The sequence below is a fragment of the Rhinolophus sinicus genome, chromosome 2 (assembly GCF_057876585.1).
Source record: "Rhinolophus sinicus isolate RSI-liver-muscle chromosome 2, RSI-T2T, whole genome shotgun sequence".
NCBI lineage: Eukaryota > Metazoa > Chordata > Mammalia > Chiroptera > Rhinolophidae > Rhinolophus > Rhinolophus sinicus.
The window spans coordinates 185,491,378-185,517,591 of record NC_142502.1 but is presented as its reverse complement, the minus strand read 5'-3'; the positions used below and the strand labels follow the sequence as shown (position 1 = coordinate 185,517,591).

The window sequence follows — 26,214 nt, the reverse complement described above, 5'->3', positions numbered from 1 at the left end:
CTTTAAAGCAGAGAAAGCACACAGGAATGAAAGCAAAGAGAAAGGCAGACTCTAACCTGATCCCTCCTGGGAGCCCTCCCAGCTGCCCTGGCGAGAGCTGCTGCTGACTGACTCTGCTGCCTCTGTAGGTGTCGGGCTCCTGAGGCAGGCGGCCGCCTCAGCAAGACTAGGGGATGAGAGTGCCACACATTTAGGGAGGGCACTGGTGTTCCCCAGCAAAGGCGGAGCAGGGGAAGGGGGCATGGGCTCGAGGCCCAGCGCCCTGTCTTACCAGCTCTGACCTGGCGGAAAGCACGTCCCCTCTGAGCCTCAGCCTCCTCGCCTGTCAAAACTAGAGAATAAGCTCTTCACCCTGCCCCCCCTCAGATCGTGGCTCCTGTACAGAGGTAGTTCCTCACAACGTTTCTTCAGCGTGACCTGCTTGCACCTTAGAGAGACGGGTAGGGCCCCTGGGTCCACTGAGGCCGAAAAAGAATTGGCCCAAGAAGGCCCAGCTCCTCCAGGGCAGGATAGTGAGGTCTGAGATGGCCTGGGCCTTCAGAAAGCAGAAAACCATCTCACCTTCTCCAAGATTGAATTCTAGCTGAGAAAATACAACCTCATAGAAACATTTTAAGCCTAACTATTTACTGAAAATCGGCAATGAAGCTATGTTTTTTTCCCTTAAGAAATAGCAATAGTAAAAAGGAAGCACTTAATCGGAAGAGCCTCCAGTGAGAAAACCAGGAACGTGATGCCTGAAGTGTGACCCTCTATATTTTTCTCTCCTATTCTCTCTCCACAGATCCCCTAGCTCCCACGCCACCGCCTCCGGTAGCAAAAACGCCCAGTGTGATGGAAGCCTTGAGCCAGCAGAGCAAGCCAACCCAGCCTGGGGTCCCACTGGGCAAAGCCACACCCCCACCCCTGCCACCCCAGCCACCCAGCCGCCTCCCGCAGAAGAGGCCTGCTCCCGGGTAACCACCTCCCTTCCACGTCCCCCTCAGGGCCTGGCCACATTGCCCATCCTTGCTTCTTGCATTCAAGGAGCTTTCAAGTGTTCCCATTACTTCATCTGCCGAGGTTTCTATGGGAACATTTGAAATCTCTAGTGTTTCTACTACTGTAACATTAGTGACATAACTTGGTTTCATCAGATTTCAAATGTCTTCAAAATAATTTATCAAGAATTTTTAAAGTGTGAAAGTTTCATATGACTGTGTAGTGTCATACCTACATAATTTAAATTTCTGTTTAGTACATTAGTACAGACACTGGGATTTGAGGAGTTAAAGTCATAAGACATGGGGCCTCTAGGTTCTGTTTGTTGCTCACTCACAAGGTTATTTTGACTGCGTGGACCCTCTGCAGTGTGGAGCGTATATTTCCCACAAACGGGTGTTCTCCTACATAAACACAATGTAAACAGCAAAATCAGGATATTAGCATAGATCCGTCACTACCTTCCAATCCTCAGACTCCATTCAAGTTCCCCATTTGTCCAAATAACATCCTTCACTGCACAGGAATCCAGTTCTTGGCTCTCAGCCTGGATCCTTGTAGTGGAAAACGGTTCCTTTCAGTTGAATGATACTTAGAAGCCAAGTTCAGCATGGCTTATGTGCTCGTTGCTGGGGGAGTATCACTGCTCTCAGGCAAGCGTTCTGAGTGGCTGGAAGTCGGGATGCACAGGCACATGTACGTATATGAACACACACCAATCTCTACGTTTCTCTCTGTCTGTATTGAAACCCATGAGTTTACACTGTCTCAAATTTTGGTTCCAGTAACAACCACACCAAAACTTAAACTGAGATAAGACATAACCATTTTATTATGCTCATGGACTCTTGTCAGGTGTTTGGGTCAGCACAGTGGGCATAGCTTAGCTTTGCTCCACAATATCTGGGCCCTTAGCTGAAAAGACTCAAAGGCTGGAGATGGGTCGACACAGAAAGGGACTCATCAGCTGGACGCCAGTCTCACAGGAGGCCTCCTCTCTACACAGCCGGTGGTTGGTGCTGGCCATCTGCTGGAACCCTAGCTGGGGCTGTTGGCTGGAATATTGACACGTGTTGCATGGCCTCGCCACGTGACTAGGGCTTCCTCACATCATGGTGCCTAGGCCCAAAAACAAGTCCCAAGAGATAGGCCTGGCCCGGAAACCAGCAGGGCAGCATTTCCTCCATGTTACTGGTGAAACCTGGCAGAGCCCAGACCCAGTGGGGGCATGGGGAGGTGCATGGCACTGGGTGGTCATAGAGTCTAGCTCTGTAAAGAATTTGGGGGAGCAGTGTTTTAAAAGCACTGCACGGTTCATTCTAATTTCCTCTGTTACGGTACTTTTCACTCCCTTTTCCAATAGTGAGATAGCTGGCTCCCATGTTTACTTAGTTGATCAGTACCTGTGAAACAAATCTGCCATGTGCCTCCACCACCCCTCTATGCAGAAGCGTCTTCACCCTGCTGGGCTGTCACTCCCCTGCCAGGCCACCTCATGTCCCCCCCGCCAGGCAGATGCCTTCCTTGCCCCACTCAGGCACACCCCTCCACAGTCACCTCCCGTCTATGCTCAGACTCTGACACCCCGGGGTGGGTCTCTCTTCATCTGTGCCATCAGATAGGATGGCATATAAACTTGCAGGATGTAAACTACATACCTTCAGTTCTGAGAATGTCGTTAATTTTTTTTTAATGCCTAATTCTATTTTTTCTGTTCTCACTTCTAATACAATTCTTATTATTCAGATGTCAAATCGCCTTGGCCTTTTCTCTACGTGTGTCACCTTTTCTCTTTTTATTAGGGTAAGCTGACTACTCTTAACAGCCTACCCCTGAATCTCGCTAGTTAAAACACGGAAATGGACTTCTTGCCCACCTAGGTTGTGTCCATATTCTTGCTTGTACAGAAATCCCAAGGAGTTGGAGACCCAGACCCCTTCTACTTCTGACTCCACCATCACTGTCCCCTGAGCCCAGGGTTACTTCTGAAGGGAAAGAGACTGGGAGGGTGCGCGTGGCTCCCTGGCTGGAGTCATGCTCACGCTCCTTTGACCAGAGCCGGCCCCATGGCCCCACCTAGAGGCTGGGGCTGGAAGTGCAGCCCCGACTGAGCAGCTGCTTCCCTCAGCCCCTCCGTACTGTGGAGGGGCCAGCTCTCTGCCGCCCTCTGGTTTCCATGTCTGTGTTGTTTGCTTGCTTGTTTTTAAAATCGGCTTTCTGGGAGACTTTCTCAATTTTATCTTCCGATTTTTATTGAGTTTTTCATTTCTTCTATTGTGTAATTTTCAAGTTAACAGTATTCTATTTATGGAATCATTTTCTCTCCGACTATTAACGATGGGTTTGGAGTGGGGGTTGTTTATTTTAGCTTTCGTTTTTCTGCGTGATTTGTTTCTTCCACGTTCATCTCTTTTTGTTTGACTTTTGTTAGAGGCTTTTCCCTCTGAGTCAGGTGTTCCCTGCCTGTAAGTTGGCCACCTCTGGGGAGGCACTAAATACTGATTGACAGACTGCACCCCACTGCGCAGAGCTGCTAAGGTGGGTTTCTCCATGGAGTGATCTCGCTGAGCCATTTTATTGGGGAACCCTGAGTTTGGGCCTTTTTTCTTGGACAACTCAGGTTCCTTAGAGTACAGCCTTCCAGGCTCTCCTTGCCTGAAGGGAGCATGTTTTCTGGGCCGTGAATATAGAAATAGAGTTAAGCTTTTACTTAGTCCCTCTGTTTTTTGAGGTACTCCCAACAACCACACCTGGCATACTCCCTCCAAGAATACCAGTTCTGGTCCTCAGTGGGGTTGGGAGGGGACAGTTGCTAGCCTTTCTGGAGTTGGGGCAAGAATCCCGGGACTCAGTGGCTCCTTAAGCAGATTTTGGGTGGTCCTTGGCGTGTGTTGCCCTCTTCTCCCCCTCCCAGAGGCCTGGGGGCTCAAAAGCACACATGGCATGGTCAAAGCTTTCCTTACTGCACTGAGGGTTCTCCTTCCTCAGGGGAACCGGGATGGTTATGACTCATCTTCCATTCTCAGCTTCCAAAGTGGTTTCCTCTTCAGTTCTCTTTCTTCTTTTTGGTTTCCTTATTTTTAATTCCTTTCCTTGGGAGAAAGTGGAAGTCAATGTATTTCAGTCTACTGTTTTTAACTAGAAGACTCTCAGGACTTTTTAAGTGCTGCTTCTAAAGTATAACCTGTGCATCTTTGCCTTCCTATTAACCAGCGTCTGTGAAGTGTCATCCGTTACTCGGTTGTACTGTAAGGGATATGCTCTCAGGTCCACACTAAATGGCCACAGGCTGTGCTTCCCTTAGGTCCTATGTGAGGGTCGTGCCTCTCTCCAGCCTCCTTCGCTTCTCCCTCGTGACACCCTCACATTTTCTTCTTCCAAACTGCTGTCCTTGAAGAGACCAAATCATGTCTTGAAGTTCTAGATGAGCACCAGTCGGCTGCCAGCGATCAGGGAACTCGGAGAAAGAACAGTGGACGTTGGCTGCCAAGTGCAAGGTCTTGGGCACCTTCCTTCCCATTGCCTGAGCCTCTCGTCTGCCTTGCTGGATGTTTCCTCTAACAGTCTTACCTGGTTTTACCTGTTTCATGGAATCATTTTCTCTCACCTCATCTGCCTGAAAGGAAAGCTGGGGAGGAGGCAAAGCAGGTGCTACCCCAATACCTCCATGACAAATCTGGGTGGAGGGCGCCATGTTGTCACTGCCCAGCGGAGTTCTGTTTTTAAAGGAATACACTGGTGCATTGTCTTTGTAAAGAGAGCACCCCACCCCACTGATTGTATCCTGCGAATAAATCCAGATTTTCACTTTTGTTTTCTTAGAGCAGGAGTTGGCAGACGACATCGGTAGGGCCCGATACAGCCCCGCCACCTGTTTTTGTATGGCTTGCGAGCTAAGAATGGTTTTTATAGCTTTTAAATGGTTGGGAAAAAAACAAAAGAAAAATATTTCGTGGCACATTAAAGTTATATAAAATTCAGATTTCAGTGCCCATAAGTAAAGTGTTACTGGAACACAGCCACACCCATTTGTTTGCTACGATGGCAGCGTCCAGTAGTTGTGACAGAGACCGTATAACCCAGCAGGCCTAAAAAATTTATGCTCTGGCCCTTTAAAGGAGAAGTTTGTGTCTCAGAGGATCAGGCCTTCCCTGGGAACATTTTGTAGTTTGCTGGAGGCGAAGGGATCAGCAGCATCAACATGACGATTTCTGTCTCTACACTGATGGAAATCAAATGACAGCACTGGTCATACTGGCGGGGCCTTCACTTGCTATGCTTTCTGAGTTCCTGGGAAATATGAGCAAAATCCGTGTTACGTTTTTTTCACCTTCTCTCTGAAGCTGGAACGAAGGCCCCAGACTGGGTTCATTCAGAGCAGCAAAGAGAATGTTCCACCGGAAGTGAGGCTGCAGTGAAAAGATTTCGTCCCTTGGTTCTGCCCTCCAACCCCTCCCTGTCACGTATTAAGTCCCCATTGTGTGCCTGGCTCCGTGCTGGGTGCAGTAGGACCAGCAGGTACGCTCCTCTCGGCTCACCGTAGACAGTCTGTTGTTCATCCTTATCTTGACAGAACTGGTGTCACATTTTGCAGGTGAAAGTGCCGACACAGAGAAATCCATTTATCCAGGCCCACTAGGTGGCAAATCTGAGTTCACTGATTCCTGTGTGCTGGGCCGGGAGCCTCACGGGTGGGGCCGGAGCCAAGGTCAGCCACATCAGTTAAGAGGCAGCAGGGACCACAGAGGGGAGAGGCATGGATGACGCTAACACTGGTGCCTGAACAGGTCCTGGCAGAGCCCTCAGCGCCCTGGGATGGATTCAGCCCCGCCCTTAGGAGAGCCAGGCCCATGCGGGGAAAGCACTAAGCAGAGTGGGGATAGAGCAGGTGGCCAGCGGCCAGCTTCCTGCCCAGACCTGGTCATCACCCGCAGGCCTACACAGAAAGGAGCGATTTGGAAAGCGCTCTGGTTTTAGGATTAGGACCTTGCATCAGGCACTGTCCTTTGAGCCTCTCATTCTTTTTCCAAAACAAAAAAATGGTAGTTGAATAACTTGATAAAATCAACTCACCCATTTTCAACTTGAACACAGTTCCTTTATAAAAGGGGGTGAGGTGTAGGGGCAGGTAACATGCCTTTCAAGCCTCGGATCAGAAATCTGTTTTCCCTTTTTTTGTAGGACTGACAAGACAAGCCCACTGGTCAACAAAAGCCAGCCAAGAGGACCTGGTAATTATTTCACTTGGAACTGGGCTCTATTTCCACATGGTTAGTGGAGGCAAAGGGGGGGTATTTCCAGCCCAGTGTGGCAGCCCTGTGTCAGGGCCCAGCTGTGCCCTCGGCGGAGCCTCTAAGCTCCTGTGCCTGGGTCTTCTCTGCACTGTACCTTGCAGTTCCGTCCCCTTCTGCTGACGGGGGTGGGGCGGGATGGGCCTTTTGGCGGGGATCTAGAAGTCTGTGCAGGAGGTGGCCACATCTGTCTGCAACACTGGAGGTAGCCACATCTGTCTCTGTGACACTTGCACACTGTACCAAGTTTGCCTAGAAATCACAAGGTTCTTTGACCCTTGGGGATGATACCTCAGAAAAACCTCAGGATATTTATATTAGTTGTTTGTATCTTATGGTTGTGACTAAAGGGGCGTATGGTGAGTTGATTCGTTTTGGTCTTAAAGCAGTGGATCTCTCGGGAACAGAAGCTCTGGGTCCTCTGTCCAACACCGCGGCCATGCAGCCCCCAGCGCCCATGCCCAGGAAATCACAGACAGTAAGTGGACAAGCTCTCCTGTTCCCTCTTCCCCTGGTTGGGCGCTGGGGTAGCCTCTTCCTGGGTGCCCAGGACGGATCTGCGCGGGATGCAACCCAGAACTTGCCAGCGGTGGCTTGGGCCTCTCCCCGTAGGTCTCAGACTGACAGTTTGCGCACACCAGCCACAGGCTGCCACGTTTCCAGCTCTCCACTCGGCTAGTCTCTTCCCTTTTCTCTTGTGGCGTCCTGGAAGTCCCCGAGCCCCTGAGCTCCACTGAGCCACCCCATCTGGACACCCGTGAGGTGTCCTGCCATCAGGACCCCGGGTCCAGGTCTCTGCCCAGGAGCTGGTGTCCCCCTGCCACGCTAACCTCTGCCCCCTCCTCCCCTCCACGCAGACCAAGCTGAAGCCGAAGCGGGTTAAAGCCCTCTACAACTGCGTGGCTGACAACCCAGACGAGCTGACGTTCTCTGAGGGGGACGTGATCATCGTGGATGGGGAGGAGGACCAAGAGTGGTGGGTGAGTCGGGGTCCGGGCCCAGGCGGAGGGGGGACGAGTGGTGGGTGAGTCGGGGTCCGGGCCCAGGAGGAGGGGGATGAGTCTCTACCCACCTGGCCTGAGGCCTCTTCCCAGGCGATGCCCTCTGCCCATGTCCTCGGTCTGCTGGCCGCTGTGCCCCTTGCTGGCCTCGGTGTCTATTCCCTGTACACCCACTTCTGAGTGGCCCTGACTGACCTCCCGCTGAGGCCCTCCCTCATTAGGGCGGGCCGGCCACTTGGGCTGCAGTTTGCAGAGAACACCTGATGGTCTGAAATAAGGCCCCTGAGTTTGAAGCCTTGAGTTTCTCGAGGGGACCACCCCTGAGCGTTGTCGGTTTGGTGCAGCGAGGCATGTAGAGAGACCTGAGCTCAAGGGCACAGTCCCCAGGTGTCGGTCTTGGTCCAGAAATGAGCTGTGGCGTCCAGGTGGGGTGAACATGGCGCTTCCCTGATGGCCTTAAGAGTTCAGACTCAGCACCTTCGGGCTGGGTGACTTGGGCAAGTTGCTTATGTCACTAAGCCTTAGCCACCTCACCTGTGAAAGGCTGTCACTGCAGACTGCGCTGGGGTAGATTATACAGCAGGCCCCCAAGGAGAGGCGGCCCTTAGCAAATGAGGGTGGTAGGATTAAGTAAGTTGCATGAAATGTGAACACAGAGCATCTGGCAGTGTCTGCCCTGCAGCAGACACCAAGGCCCCGCGCGCTCTGTAGACTTGGCTCGGACACCAGATCGTTCATGGTTGTGAGATGCAAACAGGACTGGTGGGAATCACACTGCTTTGCTGAGTGGGACTTAGTCGGCACCCCTAGGAAAGCGCACCTGTGTGAGCCCTGAGCCCTCCGTCTCCTTGGGCTCTGTGAACTCGGCCTGGCCCCACTGCCTCAGGCACAACTGTTTCCGGCATCTTCTGTGGCCCCTTCCTCTTTGAGGGATTAAGGTGTGTGTTGGTCCAGAGCTCCCTGGTTCTGTCCAGCTCGTTGGGCCTCTGCTTACCCAGCTCCTGCTGTGTGTCCAGCTGGATGAGGACTGAGGGCCGTGTGAGGACCTAAACTTTGACCTCTTCCTACTACCCTCACACCTCAATCTGAAGCAGGTCTTGCTTTCCTGCCTGCACACAACCCCCCGTAGGATGGGGTACCAGCCTGACAACAGCCTTAGGCATCTGGAAATTACTCGTTCATTTCACACCTGTTGAAATAAAGGTATAAAGAAAGTAAACACTGCCCATAATCTCAGCCCTCCCTCCCCGCAAAAGCATTTATATTTCAGCGATTTTCTTTTAGACTTTATCTACATTGTTGAGCTGATACATGATGATTTACATAGTTTTTATGTAAATGTATGTAATTTACCCAGAGCCAAAATAAATGGATTTATTGAAGTCTTCATAAATGCTTGACTTCATATAAGTGGGGCCACATCAAATTTGCCACTTTCTGTGACTTTGCAGCTCACCAACTTCTGACACTCAGTTTCTTTATCCATTAAAAAACAAGGCAAGTGGGGGGTGATGGTCAGCTAGCTGTTGTGTCTCCCCCAAGGCTGCCAACCTCAGTGGTAGGTGTGCCGTGCACACCCCTGACGCACCTGAACTAGGAGCTCCTTACCGAGAAGGCCACGCTGTTTGAAACAGGAGTGAGACAAAGAAGGAAAAACAGTTCAGATGTTTTACCCAAGTGATTCTCAGAAGGGATTTCTTTTTTTTCTCCAAATGCTACAATGCCCTTTAAAGTTTCCAACATACAGAATTTTTATAACAACCTAAACTTCTGTTCATTTCAGATTGGCCACATTGATGGAGATCCCAGTCGCAAAGGAGCCTTTCCTGTATCTTTTGTGCACTTTATTGCTGACTAAATTGCTACTGACACTTAACGGTGGTTACGTTCCTGTTTCGTTATGGGAACCCAGACTCTTGCCAAATAACCAGTTTCGTGGATTGCACGGTAGCCCACTTTCTCTAATGCCACTGTTCTGTTTTTAAAACTCAAAGGCAATTTATATAGATAAGAGAATTGTTTTTATAATTTGTGATTTTCATGAAACATTACTATACTTTCATTGGGAAAAAAAGAATTTCCTAAAGGGTGAACTGCAAAGTTATTTTAACCACATAATCAAGATCTTGAATCTGCAGAATTAGGTAAACCGAGTAACATGAGTATTGCATAGAAATTCTTCCTGCGTCCCTTGGCCCATTTCTGAAGTTGGTGACCCTTAGCGTCATTATTGTTTTAGGGAGCCAGTCAAGTGTTGCTTCACAAGTCCCTGAACAGCCTGGACTTTTGAGATAAAATGCTATCAGTTCCCCATTCAAGGCATTTTTTTAAGAAGCTATCTTTAAAGATTTCCTTTCAAATCCACCCAACATTTATTTAAAGCAATTTGGAAATTTACACATTAGCATTGTACTTTCCAACCCTAATTTGTGAGGTTGCAACTATCATTGTATTCTGCATGTGTGTATAACCTATTGTGAACAATCCTACCTAACAAAACTACCAATAGTTTACTAGGTCATACGGTAAAATAGCAGTTAATTCAGTTCCAGGTTATATAAAACTGTATTTCCTGAATTTGGTTAAAAACTAAGGATGATGGATTGCAAAGCAGTTCTTTAAACTCGTTTGTATGCTTTAGGTGTTTTGGAGTTTGCCTTCTTGAACTTCATCACACAGATAAGAACCCTGGTGCAGCCCCCGCTTATTACCACCTATGTGCTATTTCCTGTTGAGTGTAGGTACCACTGCCTCCCCTTTCTAGCTCATGAGAATGTTTGCTCACTTTAGCGTGTTGTATTTATATAATATACCAACAGGAATGGTAGTTACACTGTCTTAAACTTTAATCTGTCCATTTGTTTGTAATCAAGAGCATATCAGAAATCTGTAGGTCCCAGGTAATACCTCCAGAACATCCAGCTTTACTGTTGATGTCCATCCTGTCATTCTTAAACTTCAGCTACTAGGGCTGGGGGATTAGGTTGTATGTGATAAAAGTGAAATTCCTTAGTTTCATGAACTTGACTGTCATACCTCTATTTAGTCATTGTGAGCCTAAGTACATAGGAGGAATATTGGAAATGTTGGCATTCTCTGATAATAAATAGGCATATAACATTCACTTGGATTTTTACCAAAAGTAAAGGAATAAATTTAAGTATAGGCTTGGAAAGTGAGGCGATGATGCTTTTTATTGCATTTGTTATGATGGTACATTTGATTGAAGCAGCCTGTCTTTATTATGCAAGACTCTAGTAAATGTAGAGTTTTTGTTTTTGTTTTAATTGCATTGTATTTTTTTTTTTTTTTTTTTTTTTTGCTATTATAAAGAAGACTGAACAAACTGGAATGTTTTATGTTGTATGGCAACTGCTTTTTGCCTTTCAAAGTTCCGGGTAGACATCTGTAATTAAAGTCTTTTTTTTAAAGCACTACATCCATTTTCACTAATTGTTCATTTCTGTTGTTTGAACTCTTCATTTAGTTAATTCTCTCATAGACTTAAGAAAGTAAACAGATGTATTTTGCACGGTGCACTTATGTATATTTTAACACAATCCTCCCACATCTGTAACTTATAATCAGCCTTTTGACTACTTGGTGCCAGCTACATAAGGAATTAAAGTTGATTCATATCAACATTTGAACACCACTCCCAAACAAATCTATCAGGTTCACTGGTACATAAATATCTAGGAAATATTTTTCCAGTCTACAATTTGGTGGTGCTATTGTGCAGTAATTAATAGGACTCTTGCCAGAGGAGAAATTATATTAACTTCCCTGCTAATATCTTTTCCTAGTTATTTGCAAATTAAAATAAAAAGAGAGCAACTGAGAGAAAGGAAAACATTGTAGATATCTATTTATATTTCAAGTTTATGTTTCATGAACTTAGCTGCAGGATTCTGGCATTTTACATGCCATTTCCATCAGATCTGACTTCTAGGAATGACAACTCAGAAATATGTGCGCAGACTGACAGTTACTGTATGATCTGCTAGGCGTGGGTGACATGATATGCAGCTTGTAATGCTATCTGAGATGTATGATATTCAATTCATTCACTTGATTACTTTGGTCTAGTTGCCGCTCAGCTGTATATATTGTATAACCAAAATCAATTCCTATTTTCATTGTCCTTAATGCAGTGATTTATAATTAGAGCATGTTTAATAAGTCTACTCTTCTTGTTAACTAGTCATTTGACTAGAAAAAAATAAAATACTTTTAAATGGACGTGGCATTCTTTTTAATGTTTTTAATCCTTCAAGCGTCGTATATTAAAAAGTCCTTTAAAAAAAATACACTAGACTACTGTACATGAGATTCTTTAACTACTATGACTTTTAACATGAGCAGTAATCTTTTAAGGTTCTCTTAAACCTGAGATAAATATTATGGTTTACTAGCATGTCATCCTGACAATACAGTTTAAAGTTTTACTTTTAGTGTCTTGAGTTGGCAGTGTCACTGTTCTAAACCAGCATGACCCAGGTCCCCAGGCCAGGCCTCTGCCTGACCAGAGCTCCAAGCCAGAGACCACGTCCCTGGGAAGTGCTACAGAGCAGACTGCATTCGCCTTCCTCAGAAAGTTCTCGGTGGTTATTAATCACTGAGAGCCCTTCTGTGACACTTAAAGAGGTTAAGCTCATTTGTGTTTGAAAGTGACCAATGAGGTTTTTTAGTCCCAGTAGTATATAACCTCATTGAGAGTTACCTCGCTGTTAATAAGACATTTTAATAGAAAAACAAATGATTGGTATTTTATATATTATATTTTCTTCAGAAAACCTACAGCAAGGGATCACTTCATATTTTCATCATAGTTTTCAAACATCGCAAATTGAAAACAGAACCATAGAAAACAGTTGAACTTCACATGAGGTCAGCTTCCACTTGATTGCAGAATTCAAGACTTGTCAGATGTCAACACAGAGTCAAAAGCGGTGGCTAAGACTTTGCAGATAGTTTGTGCTTGTTCCTAGAGAAGTGTAAAGGGACAGTCAGAAAGTTCATCAGTCTCTTCCTGAACTTCCTCTGCCCAGCAAAGGCATAAATCTGACCCTCTTAACACGTCTGCTAAATTCACACACCAGGAGCTTTGGAAAGCCCTGGACAGCCTGCCTGTTCCCAGCACGCCCCGCGGGCTTCATTCCCGCGTGCCTTTGGAGGACTATGTGTGTGGGGACACAGGAATGCAGCCTTGGGGAAGGACCCACAAGTCAGAAGAATGTGCAGAAGGGCCCCAGGGGGACACACCACTTTCCCTCCCTGCTTTGTGTTCCCCTTGAACCTTGTGATGCTTACACATGAGTGCTGCCCCTGGCCCAAGAAACCATTCACAGCCTACAGTAGGTCTGGACAGCTGGCTGGTCTCCAGCTCTTTCATTATGTTATGCCAGGTATGAAATACAGTGGAAAGCATCTCTTCGGCCTTTGAAAAGACCAAATAGTCCCCGGTTTTGCTGCTTCATTCGATGAGGAAACCTAACCAGGATGATTTAAACCTCACCAGGCTGTTGCACTGATAAACCCACAGGCTGTATTCTTCGTTGCTTGCGTCTGTGGTCTTCAGAGCCAGTAAGCTTCTTCCTGCCCCCAGACCATCATCATAACACACCATCCGGATGATTAAATACAGAGCGTGCCTATGTAAAACAGCCTGCAGAAGTCAAGAAAAAGAAAGATTGGGACTGTTTTGCATATATCTCCATTCTCATAACAGATTTTCCCATGCAGAATTTATTGGGAGGCTTTAAACAGTATATCTCTGGATCTGGGAGAAAGTTTTATAGGTTTTTCACCCAAAGGGACATTCCAATGTGCTCAGTTATGGAGCCCTTTGCCTCTGGGATTACATCTTGCTACTTAAATTCCAGAAAGACAGGAGTAAGATGGTCTGAGTTCACAATCCAGTTCTCCATGCCCAGCTTGCAAGCTGACAGGTGCTCTGAACTGGCAATGGTGTCCTAAGTTAAAATGCATTGTGGGCTAGCACTGGGGTGTTGGCCTGGGCCCTACCACACAAGGAGAAGCAAAGGGACGCTCCTGTTCATCCACCAGAAGAAACGGGTCACTTTTAAGACCAGCTGCCAGGAATGTTTACAAACCCACCACTCTGCAAACAGGACCAGACCTAACTGCAAGTGGGTCCTTAACTCCCCAAAACCTAAAACACATTTTTTTCCTTAATAAACTCAATTACTTACATACTGATCTGATGTTGACACTTTTATACCATACTTAGAAACTCCCATAATAAATTCTTCCTCCAGAGGAACGAAAGGCAACTTTCCATCTTGCTTTAAAGTAAAAATAAATTACATGACATACATTTAAAAATAGTTAAATTAAGTCTGATTTAGTCAATTTTAGTATCTAGCTATCACAAACCCAAAACCTTTAAAGAATGTGGAACACAATAGCCCAGCAAGAATTTCTCTCCAATGAGGCAGAAAAATTCCCCCCCCCCTTTTTTTTTATAGTCAACCAATCTGAGCAAAACTCTGACCAATGGACTCCAGGTGTTATTTTCTATCCCTTTGTCTGGGATTAACCCTAATTACAAACTAGATGCTTCTCACAGATCCCAGCAAAGTTTAAATATTTACATTAGAAAAATAAAGGTCTTTAAACACTCAAAGCTTATACTAATGTCCCCACACAAAACGATGGGGACACATGGCCGCAGGACCCATTTTTCTCAGCCATTTTATATCCACCCAGGTGTTTGATGTGTCTGGTTATCCCCGTGGCCCTGTCAGCCAGTAAGCACTGCGTGAGGAATGGTTACTCTGCTCTCAAACATTGTTCAGTACTTAGAGCTATTCAGAAACAAAACAGCAGATGATACCGGATGGTTTCCCTGACAGGTTATCCAGTTCATCTCCTAAATCAGGATACTCCCGCCTAACCTGTCTTCTCTAAAATAAGATGCTGTTGGCATCCAGTAGATGTTCTCACTGCCAACGTTTTTGTGGGACCGTTCGCCTACTTAAAGAGATGATGGTAAATGCGCCATGTCCACCTACCTTAATTCTGGCGTCCTCACAATGCCATGCTAACCTCTGGCTAATTACCTCTCACAGTGTAAAGCCATTTCAGGAATCAAAAAATGGGATAATAGTAGCGCTATTGTCAATGAATGTTGACAAGCCCGATTGCTATGGTGACAGGAGACATTTAGCAGTCCTAATGAGAATGAAAATAACCCCAGTGTACTTTGGGGAAACATTACCAATCTTCCAGCATAATACTTTACACTTAGATTAGCTGCTGCTGGCACGTTGTTGGAATGACTATGTTCCAAACTAAATGCTAGGACACGAATTGTATTAGTCCCCACCACCGAGAGTTGTGTTAAACGGCAAATCAGATTGGCTGATTTCCTCTCAGACAGAAGAGACCTCCTTTCACGAGTTACAACCATGATATTTAATGATCCCATTCTCCGAGATTTCAGAGAACATACCTTCTTAAGTATAACCGATACTATGACCTGATCAGGGAATCAGCCCATTGCTTTAATGTCCCTTTGTTCACGAACACAGACATGCAATTCCATTTACTATTTTCTTGACCCAGATCTATTTTTGAAACCCACCTCACCACAATTCTGGTTGGAAACAGTGTGAATAAACAGGTATGTTAGGTCAATGCCACCAGGAACTCGGTTATTCAGAGCTAAAAATAGTTCAATGGGGATACGGCAAGGTTTTCCAGACTGTTTTAAAGACACAGCTAGGGTGTGTAACCAGTCACTGCACTCAGCTCCTCATTTAAACAGACCCAGAAAAAGGACTGTCTGAGGGAGGAGCTGTGTCTCTGCTCCCACGGGACTCAGTCTCCACAGCACCTTTCACCTCCTGTGACCACGGCGCTCAACACCAGTGACAAAGCATGGCTTCAGGATAAGACAGAAGGCCTGGAGGAACACGTCTTTCTCCAAAGCCATGCGTTTACTCTTCAGAATCTTACAAAAGTGAAATTTTTTTTTTTTACCTGGGCAACATCTATGTAATTTATCAGGTCTAGTGGCCCTTCGAGATTTTTTCCCTCCGAGAGTTTCAGTTTCTCAATGGCACCAACATATTTTATTCGAAATTCAGCACAGGTATCTGAATTATTGTTGCTTTGTCCTAAAGGTGAAATAAAAAGGATAACAGTAAGACTTCAAGAGACATAGCTGCATTACAGGGTATCCTCAATCCCTTCCCAAGCAGGAAAGACTGTGTCAGAACTTAACCTGTAACAAAAATAAAATTCTCTTAAAATCCAAAATTTTTTGATGTAATGGGAATGAACTTCAAGTTTCATATACCTTTTCCTCAGTGACTCACAATATGCTAAATATAAAACTAAATAGGAATAAATTATTACCATCATGTCAAAACAAAAATAAAATGTCAACTAGCTAGTGACTGAGTACCTTTAAAATGCATAATGACATTAAATACTTCGGTTTCTTCTCCTTCTTTATCATGTTAACGTTCAACTCTCTTCTCATTCAGGAACCCTGATCTAACTACCATTCACTCAGAAAAGACTGGACAATTTTTTTTAATGTCAAAGGAGTAATGCTGGGCAGGGACTTCCTTAACCTAATGATGGTAACAGGTTGGAGAACCGCGAGTGAGCGATAAAATCTAGTCAATACAATACAGAATCACCACAAAATATTTACGGCATCGACCATAGCAAGGGAATACTATGTGATGACTTCTAGGTGATGTTTATGTAGTAAAAAGATGCCCAGCCATATTTTTAATATTCTAAAGTCACCTGGAAGTAAAGCTTAATCGGCCTTATGCCTGCTGTTCTCTCTTTTATATCATATGCTTCTCTCCCGCCTCCTATCACTTTTTTCAGACTGACTAGTCTATAATCCTAAAAGGAACAGTGGAAGGATTTTAGACAAGAAAATGAATGTAGTATATTTCCAGTTGACACTAGCTGATAGGTGGGTTAGAAGCCACCTTTTAATTCCTAAAGAGCTACTTATTCCGGTGGCTGCCTAAATGTTTTCAAGTGTCTGTGACAGATGCTACCCATAATTACCACGTGCTCCTGATGTTTCCAAGCTGGTGTATCTCTGGGTAAATGGCTCCTTAATCCTTTACATCAGCAAGACATTGTTCTACACCCCATGAACAATACAGTTCCAACAGAATTCACGCTCTGCCACCTTATTGCTTAAAAAGCTATTTTGAAACTTCTAAATTGTTACCACGATGTTTTCCACATGTTTTTGCTCCCAGACCCGTTCAAAGCCATTTGTCCACCTGCCCTAGCCAACCTCCAAGGTCATGGCTTTCACCAACCACTCCATACCCCCAACCAGCATTCCACCAGATTTGGGGCCATTTCTGAACTCTTGTCAAAAAGACTAGGCAAGAAAGAAAAGCCAGGGCTGGCCCGGTGGCTCAGATGGTTAGAGCTCCATGCTCCTAACTCTGAAGGCTGCCGGTTCGATTTCCACATGGGCCAGTGGGCTCTCAACCACAAGGTTGCCAGTTCAATTCCTCGATTCCCGCAAGGGATGGTGGGCTGTGCCCCCTGCAACTAAAAAATTGAACATGGCACCTTGAGCTGAGCTGCCACTGAGCTCCCGGATGGCTCAGTTGGTTGGAGCGTGTCCTCTCAACCACAAGGCTGCAGGTTCGACTCCCGCAAGGAATAGTGGGCTGTGCCCCCTGCAACTAGCAATGGCAACTGGACACTGGACCTGGTGCTGAGCTGCGCCCTCCACAACTAAGACTGAAAGGACAACAACTTGAAGCGGAACGGCAGCCTCCACAACTAAGATTGAAAGGACAACAAGTTGACTTGGAAAAAAAGTCCTGGAAGTACACACTGTTCCCCAATCAAGTCCTGTCCCCCTTCCCCAATAAAATAAAATAAAAAAATCTTGATGTAATTCTGCTCACTGAAACATGAATTTAAAAAAAAAAAAAAGAAAGAAAAGCCAACTACACAAGAACTCGGTATGATGTCTGAAGAGCTGTACCACCCTGGTAAAACATCTGTTAAAAGCCTTAAATGAGAAACGATCAACCTCTGCATACCTGAGCTTTTGGTGGAATCTGTATCAAGGCTGGCCACAGTGCTGGATCGAGAAAGCCCCCCAAGGCTGGAATCTACAGACTGAGAAATAACAGACATAATTAGCAGCACTGTCCTCTCGCAAGTTCTCTACCAAACATTCAAATGACTTACTATAGATGAAGCCACACATTTAATCCCAACCGCTCTTCCCGTAACAGTACTGGATGAATGTGGTGCCAACATCCCCAGTCTGAACCAAAGGCAGTATCTCTGTCTCCTGATACTTATATCGTATGTGAAAATCTACACCTTGCTTTCACATGATCTCCACAGAACCCTGTGCAGAAAGCAGGCAGGGAGTGTTACGCTGTTTAATAAATGAGCAGACAGATGCAGAGACGTGCAGTGATTTTCCCAAGGTTACCTCTAGTGAATACCCCAGATCTCTAAGCCAGGTCTCCTGATTCTCACCCCAGTGCTTCTGCAATTATTCCGACCAGTACCTGGCCTGCAGCAGTAAACACAGAGGCTGACGGGCAGACCAGAGTGTAACTATCGACGTGAATTGCAAAGAAAAACCAACAAAGCCTCCTACATGTTAGTGTAGAATTAAACTTATGCAAGCACATCACAAACCTGGGAATTCAAGTGATTCAGCCCTTTAACTGCATGCAATTTCTAGCAGGTGAAAAATTGCAAAATTAGTGTGTGTTTCAATGAGCCCATTCATAGATAGGTCCTGTCCCGCCTAGGTTAGTGAATTTAAGAATTTCAAAGCATCCACTAAAACAAAGAAAACTGAATCTAGCACTGAATGTGTCTCTAGAGCAAGAAATGAATGCTAAAACACACCTAGTTTGAAGAATGTCAGCAGGTCTGCCATGGTTAGTGTCCTTTATGCAGTGTCAGTTAGAAGAAACAAAATTCTCCCTCTTTATGATTCTCTTCCCAATTCCATCCCCTTACCTTGCTCTTCGTACTGATTTCACTACTTTGGGAACTGCTACTACTGTGTCGTTTTTTGCCTTTCCGAAACATTTTTCACCATAGCTTGGTCCAGAAGAGCTCCCTAGAAAAACAGATGGTGTTTAGTTATACCCAGAAAAGCAACTTTAAATCACTTTATGCATAATAGGAATAAAATCATCAATTCCTTCCAGTTCCCTGGTGTACCCTCTTAAAATATAAATATTTTCCTTTGACCACAAAATTTGGATACTATTCTTTTTCTCATTCTCTTTAAATTATAAAAATCTAGCACAAAGAACCAAAAGGGCAGAACCCTTATCATATCTAGAAGTGTAAAAAGCATTGTCCTCAGAAGTAGCAGACATATGTCATCTAGTTCTCGAAATATTCAAGTGTCTTTAGTTACTGTCTCAGGTTCACATTCTGAAAATGGCAGGGCTTAGAAGACATACGTACCTCTCAGAAATGTGAATTTTTCTTGAAGTGCTGACTAGCTTTAGGTAAAAGCTGACATAAAAACACTGCTAGGTGCTAGCTCTCACCTCGTCACTCCAGTAAGGCTGAGGAAGGAGGCACAGGTTCCCAGAGTCAGTCTAACAGAACATCTTTTTAAAGCAATAATAAATGCCTTGGAAACAGGAGCATCTCATTCATTGTCTCATTTTATCCTCACAGCAACATGGTGACACATCCGTTTGCTCCAGATGTTTTTTCTAAGAGTCTTATCTGTGCCAAATACGATGGGGGGTGGGGGGGGGGGAGCTAGGCCCTCAGCTTCCAGGAGCTTAAAGAAGGTAGGTTATAATCTGCATTTTACAGATGGAAACTGTGACCCATCTTTCAGAAGGATTTATGAGTAAAACAACCTAATAGGTTTTTCCAAAAGATTGGATTCTACACAGGGAACAAGGGAATCTGCTAACATAGGACAGATACTATTTTACGGTCTTCAGAGGTTCCACAGAGCAGTCTGCACGCTCCATTTCCTTTCATTCTGATGTAGTCCATTCTTTTCAGAAAAACAGTGTCCCTGATGAAGGTCCAGGCCCCACGTCCAATCAACTGCCAAGTTCCACTGAATATACCGTACCACCTGTCTCACCCATGTCTCTAACGGGCCCCGCAGCGTCACTAGACTGTTGCTGTGTATACCTACTTGTTTATTATCTGAGAAAGCGGCGGACCCTCAACCCATAAAAATGCACAGGGTTTGGCATGCAATTTTAAGGACTTTATGTCCCAACTGGACTCCTTGCCACTTTAAATTGACCACCGAGCTCCAGCTAAATTTTCATTAAAACTCTAATCTGAAGTCACGAGCCTGCTTAAAATCTTTCACTGACTCCCCAAAGTTACAGACAGAAGTTACAGCGTTCCGTCCGCCAGGGCCTGCAAGCTCCATGACCGCTCTACCTACCTCTGCAGCCTCATCTTCCACAACCAGCTGCACGATTACTCTCTACTGAATGTAAAGCTGCTCCAGGTTCTCTCAGCATGTCCTCTGCTCCACGTTTCCATGCTTCGCTCCCACCATTCTTTCTGCTGGGAATGCTCTCCCACCTTTGAACTACTCACCTGTCAAGACTCCAGGCTTGTCTTCTAGAAAGCCTCCCTTGGACCTCCACAGCCTCGTAGCATTAGTCTGCTGTTGTCTACTTGTGTACTCTGAACTGTGAGCTGCTCAAAGGCAGGGTCTCGGTCATTGCTCTGTCTACCCAGTGCCTGGCACAGCCGGGCAGAAGACATGCTTAATGTCTTGGGGAACTTTCTTGGGAGACGACATCCAAAAAAACAACTCCCATGTACTGAACACCTACCAAGGCGCCCAGTGCTAGGTGCTATGTACCTTTGACCAGCAAGGTTGCAGTATTACAGCCCCTTTCAAATGTGGCAGCCAAAGCTGCCCACTGAAGTCACCAGGCTAATAATGGGTGGGGCCAAGTTTGGAATCTAGGCAGATCTGGCACGAAAGCTCTTTCCAGACCCAAACTGCTTCCCACGTACTGCTCACGGTTGTGCTATGCCTGCCACGTGCAGATGCGTAGGGTGACAGTAAACAAGACAGACACAACCGCTGCCCTGTGCAGCGGCAGCACCGGGGGTGGAGCCGTGAAGAAACAACAGGAGCCAGCACAAGAAGTGAGTGCTCCTCACCGCCCCACAAAGCAGAGTCGGGCACGGGAAGCAGCCCCGTGCTGCTCCCACTCCCGTCGCCCTTCCGACGGGACCCTCCACACACGTCACTGTCGTCACAGCAGCTGCAGTCCCAGCCCAAACAGGAATCGGGCACCCGGGCCGCTCCTTTGCTCCCGCCGCCCATCACTCACCGCCTCGAGGCCTGGGTTCCCGATCTAGGGAGGGCGGGCCCCCCGTGGAGACCGTGGCCCCGCGTCCCCACCCATCCGCCCCACCACGGGCCTCCCTGCCGGCACCGCCCTCGGGGTCTGCTTTCCCGGCCAGACTCAACCCAACGCGGTGAGGGCCGAGCTCTCACCTCACAGCCGCTGACCCATCCCTGAGGTCGTCTGTGGTCCAGGTCAGACACCCACCGCCGCAGCACCCGGCGCCGCGACAGCCACTCCCGTTCTAATTCCAGCGCCAGCTTTTCCGGCCCCCTGGCTCCGCCCGCCGGGCCCCGCCTCCGAGAACTCGCGCAGGCGCAGTCCTGACCCCGCTTGAGGTTTTTTGATCCAGTGTGGGAAAGAACCTCGCGAGCGGGGTTCTCCGACCGGAAGTCGAGGGGAGGGGCCTGGTGTCGCGGGCCGCAGAATGCCGGAAGTTGTGCTCGTGGTGGATGGCGTTGTTCCCTCTTTGGCTCCCGGTGGCTATGCTTCCCGTTTAGAAAGACTCCCGCGACCTGTGCCTCACCCGTGCTTCGCCTTCAGACTTCCGAGATGTCTGCAATTCCTGCAGAGGAGAGTGACCAGCTGCTGATCCGCCCCCTGTAAGGGACCAGCGAGCTAGGGAGTGAAGCCACGGGCTGTGAGAGGCGAGGAGGGAGGGGTAACTGGTGGGCCGCCTCGGTCGCCCCCCACTCGAGCGTGCCTCGGCAGCCTGCCCCCTTGCTCCGCAGGTGTGGGCCGGCTTCTGCTGAAGGGGTTTGGAGAACTGTTGATCGGAAGGGGCCTGCGAGGTGCAGTGGGATCTTGCTTTTTCTTCAGTGTCGGGAGAGGATGTTGGAGTTGGGGATGGGGCAGGTCTGTGGGGTCCCTGGGGGGCTTTCATGTCCACTAAAGAATGGCAAACCACGGGGTGGGCTGTTAGCTCAGTTGGTTAGAGCGGGTGCTCTTAACGCCAAGGTTGCTGGGTTCGACCCCCGCATGGGCCAGTGAGCTGTGCCCTCCGTAAAACAAAAAAACGTGGCAAAACCTGAGGGAGCCGCTGATGCTGACGCCGGCAGCCTGCGATGCGAACCTGGATAAGGCTGTAGCAGTGCGGGAACTAAATCTGCTGCTTATCACCTCCAGGATTTTGCATTTGCCAAGATGGGAGAGAGAAGAAATAATATGGGGACTTGTTGTGCGTTCCGTTTTGAGCTCAGACCCTTGCAGAAGAAGGAGGGTAGAAAGTTGGAGAGGAGGAAAAGCAGAAATGCTAAGGACAGAAACGCTACCCTGGAGCGTCCACGAGAAAGCTGCTCTTTGAGTGGAGGTGGCCTCTGCCAGAAAAGTAGCTTAGCGATCTGGAGCGCTGCTTAGAAAGGGAAATACAAATGTGGGAACTTATTCTATAAATAAGCAATTCAAATCCACAAACATGTTCATTGTTAGATTTTCGTTAGCACAGCATGAATGTGCATTTTTCAAAAGGTGGAAAGTATGTCCTTTACACATTTCCTCAATAAGGACTCGCTGAGCACCTACTGGGGACATAACACAAGTTTCCCACTGCTTGCTTCACACCTGTCATCTCTGTGCTTTCAGCAAACTGTGTCACGTGTCAAGCACCACAGTAGGCCCTGGGGATACAAAGGAGACAGGGCCAAGTTCATTGAATTCACCCTTTTGGAGGGAGTTGCAGTGCAAAATGAAAAAGTACTAGAGAGAGAGTTTCCATTCCTGGTAAAGTACTGGAGAGAGAGTTTCGAACAATAGACCTTTACTTTGGAGTCAGACCTGAAATCCAGTCCCTACTCTATCACTTGCTAGGTCTGCAATCTCACTGAACCTGTTTTTCTCCTGTGGAAATAATAGAGCATCTGTTATTGTGAGGAATAAAGATCAAGGTAGGTGCTCAGTAAATGGTCACTCTTACAACAGTACAGGTAGGCATTGCACTGAGTGTCGTGAGAGTATGGAAAAGGGATTGCTAGCAGATTGAGGAGAAGAAAGTGCTATCTCGTGCATCCTGGAAAATATGCATGAGCTGAGTCCTAAGAAGGAGTAGGAATTAAAAACAGGTGAAGTACGGCAAGGATGTTCCGGCCAGAGGAAGTCGCACGGGTGAAAATGCGAGTAGTTGCAGTTTCCTCAGGGCCATCGCTAAAAGATTAGCAGCTGAGGTGGGAGAGGCTGTCAGCGTCCATCTTATGAAGGACCTTGTACACATATTAAGGAGTTTGGGCCTTTATCGTCAGTTACAGGGAGCCGACAAAGGATTTTAAGCAGGGATGGGATGTAGTGGACGTTATATTTTAGGAAGATTAAAGGTTGCTCCTAGCAGCAGCATAGCAGATGAATAAAAGGGTGGGTTAAGTGGATGGAATCTAGGATGTAATTCAAATAATCCAGGTGATAAGCAATAAGAGGGTAGAATGATTGAAATGAGCAGCAATGGGTTGGAAAGAAATGGGTTTGAGAGAGTAAGAAAGTGAAAGCTTGAGAATTTTGTAAGTGGTCAGATGTATTGGAAGGGGCAGTTGTCGGGGAGGAAAGCAGGGCAGAGAGGAGTGTTAGGATTCGGATTCCGAGGTTGGACAACTGAGGTGTTATTCACACAAGGAATACAGAAGATGGGGTGGGTCTGGAGTAAATTTGGGAGTCCTGTTGTTTTATAACAGTGATACTGAGATATAATTCACACACAACTCACTCAAAGTGTACAGTTCAGTACTTTTATTCACAGAATTGTACAACCATCACCACTATAATTCCAGAAAGAAGTTTTCATCATTCTAGAAAAACCCTGCACCATTAGCAGTCACACCCATTTCCCCCCAACTTCCCCAGCCCTAGGCAACCACTAACGTACTTTTCGTCTATAGATTTGCTTATCCTGGACATGTCATATAAATGGGACCCTATAATGTAGTAGCCTTTTGTGACTGCCTTCTTTCACTTAGCCTCATGTTTCTAAAGTTTGTAATTTTGGGGGTTTTACTCAGTAAGTATTTCTTGAGATTTCCTGCATGTCAGGCACTGAGCTGTACAGTGGTGAGTGAAATAGGCAATGTCTGCTCTTGGGGAGCTTTCCGTTTAACAGAAATACATTTAATAGTGAGATCCACTAACTTCATGTAGTTATAAGTGTTGTGACAGAATGGTGTCAAGGGCAAATGAGAAGAGGTAGTCAAGGGAAGGCCTCTGAGAAGGTGACATTTGGACTGAGACCTAATGGATACAAAGGAGTCAGTTGTGTCAACAGCTGAGGGCAGAGCATTCGGGAAGAAAGAAGAGCAAGGACATGGCCTTGGCGGTGAAAACTAGTTTAGCAGATCTGAGTATGAGGTGCCTGTGAGACGTCCAGTGGGTGTGTAATGCCAGTAGATAATGCCAGGTATCTGTTAGAGAGCTGCAGTTCAGAAGAACAGTCTGGGTTACAGACTTGGAAGTCATCAGCATGTCAGAAACATAATGAAGACCGAGAAGATCGCCAAGGAGAGAACTCGGAATATCAACATGGGAAGGGTGGGCAGAGGCAGCCGAGAGTGAAGGAGACCGAGGAGGAAAACCGGAAAACCATCAGGACAGGATGAGCGCATGCAGTGGGAGAAGAGCTTGAAGAGGGAATGAGTAGGAGGGGGTGACAGGCTGCCAGGAGAACAAGTGAGGAAAGGGCTGAAAAGGGCTGTTTGCACTAAGCAACAAAGCTGCTTTGCAAGGACAGTTTCAGAAGCGTGGCCAGTAAAAGCCAGGTGACAATGAATTGAATGAATGGAGGTGAGGAAATAGAGGCAGAGAGTTTACACAGGAAGCAGGCAGGGAAAAGGAATACAGGGAGAACTAAAGGAGATTAGAATTAAGGAATTTTAAGTTTAGGCTGAGAGTGGCTGTAGCGTGTTAAAATTCTGACGGTAAAGAGTGGCTGGTTAAGAGGAACGTCAGAAATAGATCGGTGTTCTCAGCAGGGAGTGGGTAGAGTTGAGACCATGGTGAAAAGATTAGCCTTTGACAGAGGTCAGTTCTGTTGTTGCAGGAGAAGTGGAAGTAGACAAAGGTGTGGGTGTGTGGGTTGGTAAGTGAAGTTGAAGACATTGGCAATTGAACTGCATATTTTTTGATGCAGAAAAGGCCCATGCCTCAAATGAAGAAGAGGATAGAGAGACATTTAGGAGGGAAAGTTTGAAACAGTTGCTATGGAAACTATAAGAGAAAGCTGAGCTGGGGACACTTAAGAGGTTGCCTGGAGGACCCCTCAGCGTGGAAGGCCAGAAGCTCACGGCAGCACCATGGTGGTTTGATTTTCTTTATCGACATCCTGCTCTGCGGTGGGAGCTCAGGTTGGGAATAGATCCATAGTAAGTGGACTCAGGTCCCTGAGCTCGGGCTCCTGGTATTAGGCGTCTCCATGTGCTCCGCACGTAGTACAGTGCTTGGCAGACAGAAACTGCCAACGTTGAATGAAAGCGGATCGTGACCTTCATTCCACGGTGGTTGGGAAAGGGATCAAAGAAGGTGAGAAGGTAAGGGTTTTTTTGTAAAACGTGAGGTTTAGCTTAAAGTGTCTTATGATAGTTAGAAATTAAGGCTGTTTTATTTAAGCAGGAAGGAAAATTGTTTAAGTGCTTGGCGTCAAATATACTGAAATAACAAGGAACAAGGAAAGGGACAGAGTCACAGGTATGAATAAGAAAAGTTGCAATTTAAGCTGTTTGATAAATGCATATTATGATCTTAAATGAAAGCATTTTGCAGTGCTTATGGGCTTATACTTACGTGCTAATTCTAACAGAATTACTAAATAATCTCTGTCACTGCTAGTTTACATTTTCAGTTCATCATCATTTAATCCTCACATTCAGAAGGCTGAGTTTAGCCTTTGGGCTTCTGGGATCTGTACCACCTTCTCTCGCAACTTTAACAACTTGAGAATCCCTGCACTGCCAAGCGTCACTGTTCCTCTTCCCACAGTGACATTGTTCTTCCCTATCTTTGTAATTTTGTGGAAATCTCATCTCCCTCAAGTGACTGCTGTCATCAAATGGGGCATAGTTTAAGTTACTAAGAAGTTTGCATTTAGGGGCTTGATTTTGATTGTTTTTTAATCGTTTTTATTTCTCCCCTTGAATGTTTACAGTGGAGCTGGGCAAGAAGTAGGAAGATCATGTATTATTTTGGAATTCAAAGGAAGAAAAATAATGGTAATTATGATTTTGTAGTCAGGTTAACAGTAAGTATGGTTCTGTCTGTGTTGGGTGTTAGGTCTTTTCTAGTTCAGCAGTTATGTTTAGCTCCCAGAAAAATGTCCTAGTTGGTATATGTAGTCTGTGCTGTAAAATATTAATGTAAAAAACTAATACACACTTTGTAATTTGACAAAACATTAAGTAAACTAAGAGAATACATTCTAAGATTGTAAAATTGTCAGCCAGGTCTCCTGAACTGTGGTGCTTCTTCAAAGTCCCTCTTCTACTCTTGGACGGTCTAGCCAACCTAACTGCCCCAACCCCAGTGGAGGACCCCAGGAAACGCCTGCAGACTTGTAGGCACGCCCACTCCGCATGTGATGATAGAGCCCAGTTTGGATACTTAGATACCTGAGTT

At 46.3% G+C, this 26,214-nt stretch overlaps 3 protein-coding genes across 12 annotated transcripts in view; 2 read left to right on the top strand and 1 right to left on the bottom strand.

Annotated features, from left to right (window-relative positions):
- Positions 1-11,515, top strand: part of ASAP2 (ArfGAP with SH3 domain, ankyrin repeat and PH domain 2) — a 147,625-nt gene extending 136,110 nt beyond the window's left edge. For 2 of the 4 annotated variants that reach the window (XM_074331669.2, XM_074331667.2), the window contains 5 exons: positions 785-956; positions 6,163-6,212; positions 6,662-6,750; positions 7,130-7,252; positions 9,057-11,515. In XM_074331669.2, coding sequence (XP_074187770.2) covers positions 785-956; positions 6,163-6,212; positions 6,662-6,750; positions 7,130-7,252; positions 9,057-9,131 — 509 coding nt within the window. In that variant the 3' untranslated portion in view covers positions 9,132-11,515. Of the gene's footprint in view, positions 1-784; positions 957-6,162; positions 6,213-6,658; positions 6,751-7,129; positions 7,253-9,056 lie in introns of all 4 variants that reach the window. The other 2 variants (XM_074331668.2, XM_074331666.2) reach the window with 1 other exon arrangement.
- A 520-nt stretch (positions 11,516-12,035) lies between these two features.
- Positions 12,036-20,953, bottom strand: ITGB1BP1 (integrin subunit beta 1 binding protein 1). Of its 6 annotated transcripts, XM_019755942.3 has the most exons (8): positions 20,787-20,943; positions 19,868-19,969; positions 18,290-18,392; positions 17,344-17,422; positions 15,281-15,417; positions 13,489-13,581; positions 12,792-12,941; positions 12,036-12,260 (listed from the first exon to the last, which is right to left on the bottom strand). In XM_019755942.3, exons 3-8 carry the CDS (start codon positions 18,359-18,361, stop codon positions 12,189-12,191), a joined length of 603 nt encoding a protein of 200 aa, XP_019611501.1. In that variant the 5' UTR covers positions 18,362-18,392; positions 19,868-19,969; positions 20,787-20,943; the 3' UTR covers positions 12,036-12,188. The 6 variants fall into 6 exon arrangements, with proteins under 6 accessions (XP_019611501.1, XP_019611500.1, XP_019611503.1 ...); XM_019755941.3 differs by lacking the exon at positions 19,868-19,969 and having other exon boundaries at positions 20,787-20,944; XM_019755944.3 differs by lacking the exons at positions 19,868-19,969; positions 20,787-20,943 and adding an exon at positions 20,620-20,641.
- Positions 20,954-21,038: 85 nt separating this feature from the next.
- CPSF3 (cleavage and polyadenylation specific factor 3) overlaps positions 21,039-26,214 on the top strand; it is a 31,993-nt gene continuing 26,817 nt past the window's right edge. The window contains exons 1-3 of one of the 2 annotated variants that reach the window (XM_074331675.2): positions 21,045-21,236; positions 25,216-25,290; positions 25,748-25,811. In XM_074331675.2, the coding sequence (XP_074187776.1) occupies positions 25,809-25,811 (3 nt within the window). In that variant the 5' untranslated portion in view covers positions 21,045-21,236; positions 25,216-25,290; positions 25,748-25,808. Of the gene's footprint in view, positions 21,237-25,215; positions 25,291-25,747; positions 25,812-26,214 lie in introns of both variants that reach the window. The other variant, XM_019755937.3, reaches the window with a different exon arrangement.

Bases quoted from the DNA above. Each gene is read 5' to 3' on its own strand.
- ITGB1BP1 (XM_019755941.3), bottom strand. From the start codon at position 18,361: ATGTTTCGGAAAGGCAAAAAACGACACAGTAGTAGCAGTTCCCAAAGT. The intron at 13,582-15,280 runs GTAAAAAAAAAA...TTTACTTTAAAG, and splicing joins ATTACATAGATGTTGCCCAG to CAAGATGGAAAGTTGCCTTT. The intron at 12,261-12,791 runs GTGAGGTTTAAA...ACACTTCTCTAG, and splicing joins TTTATCAGTGCAACAGCCTG to GAACAAGCACAAACTATCTG.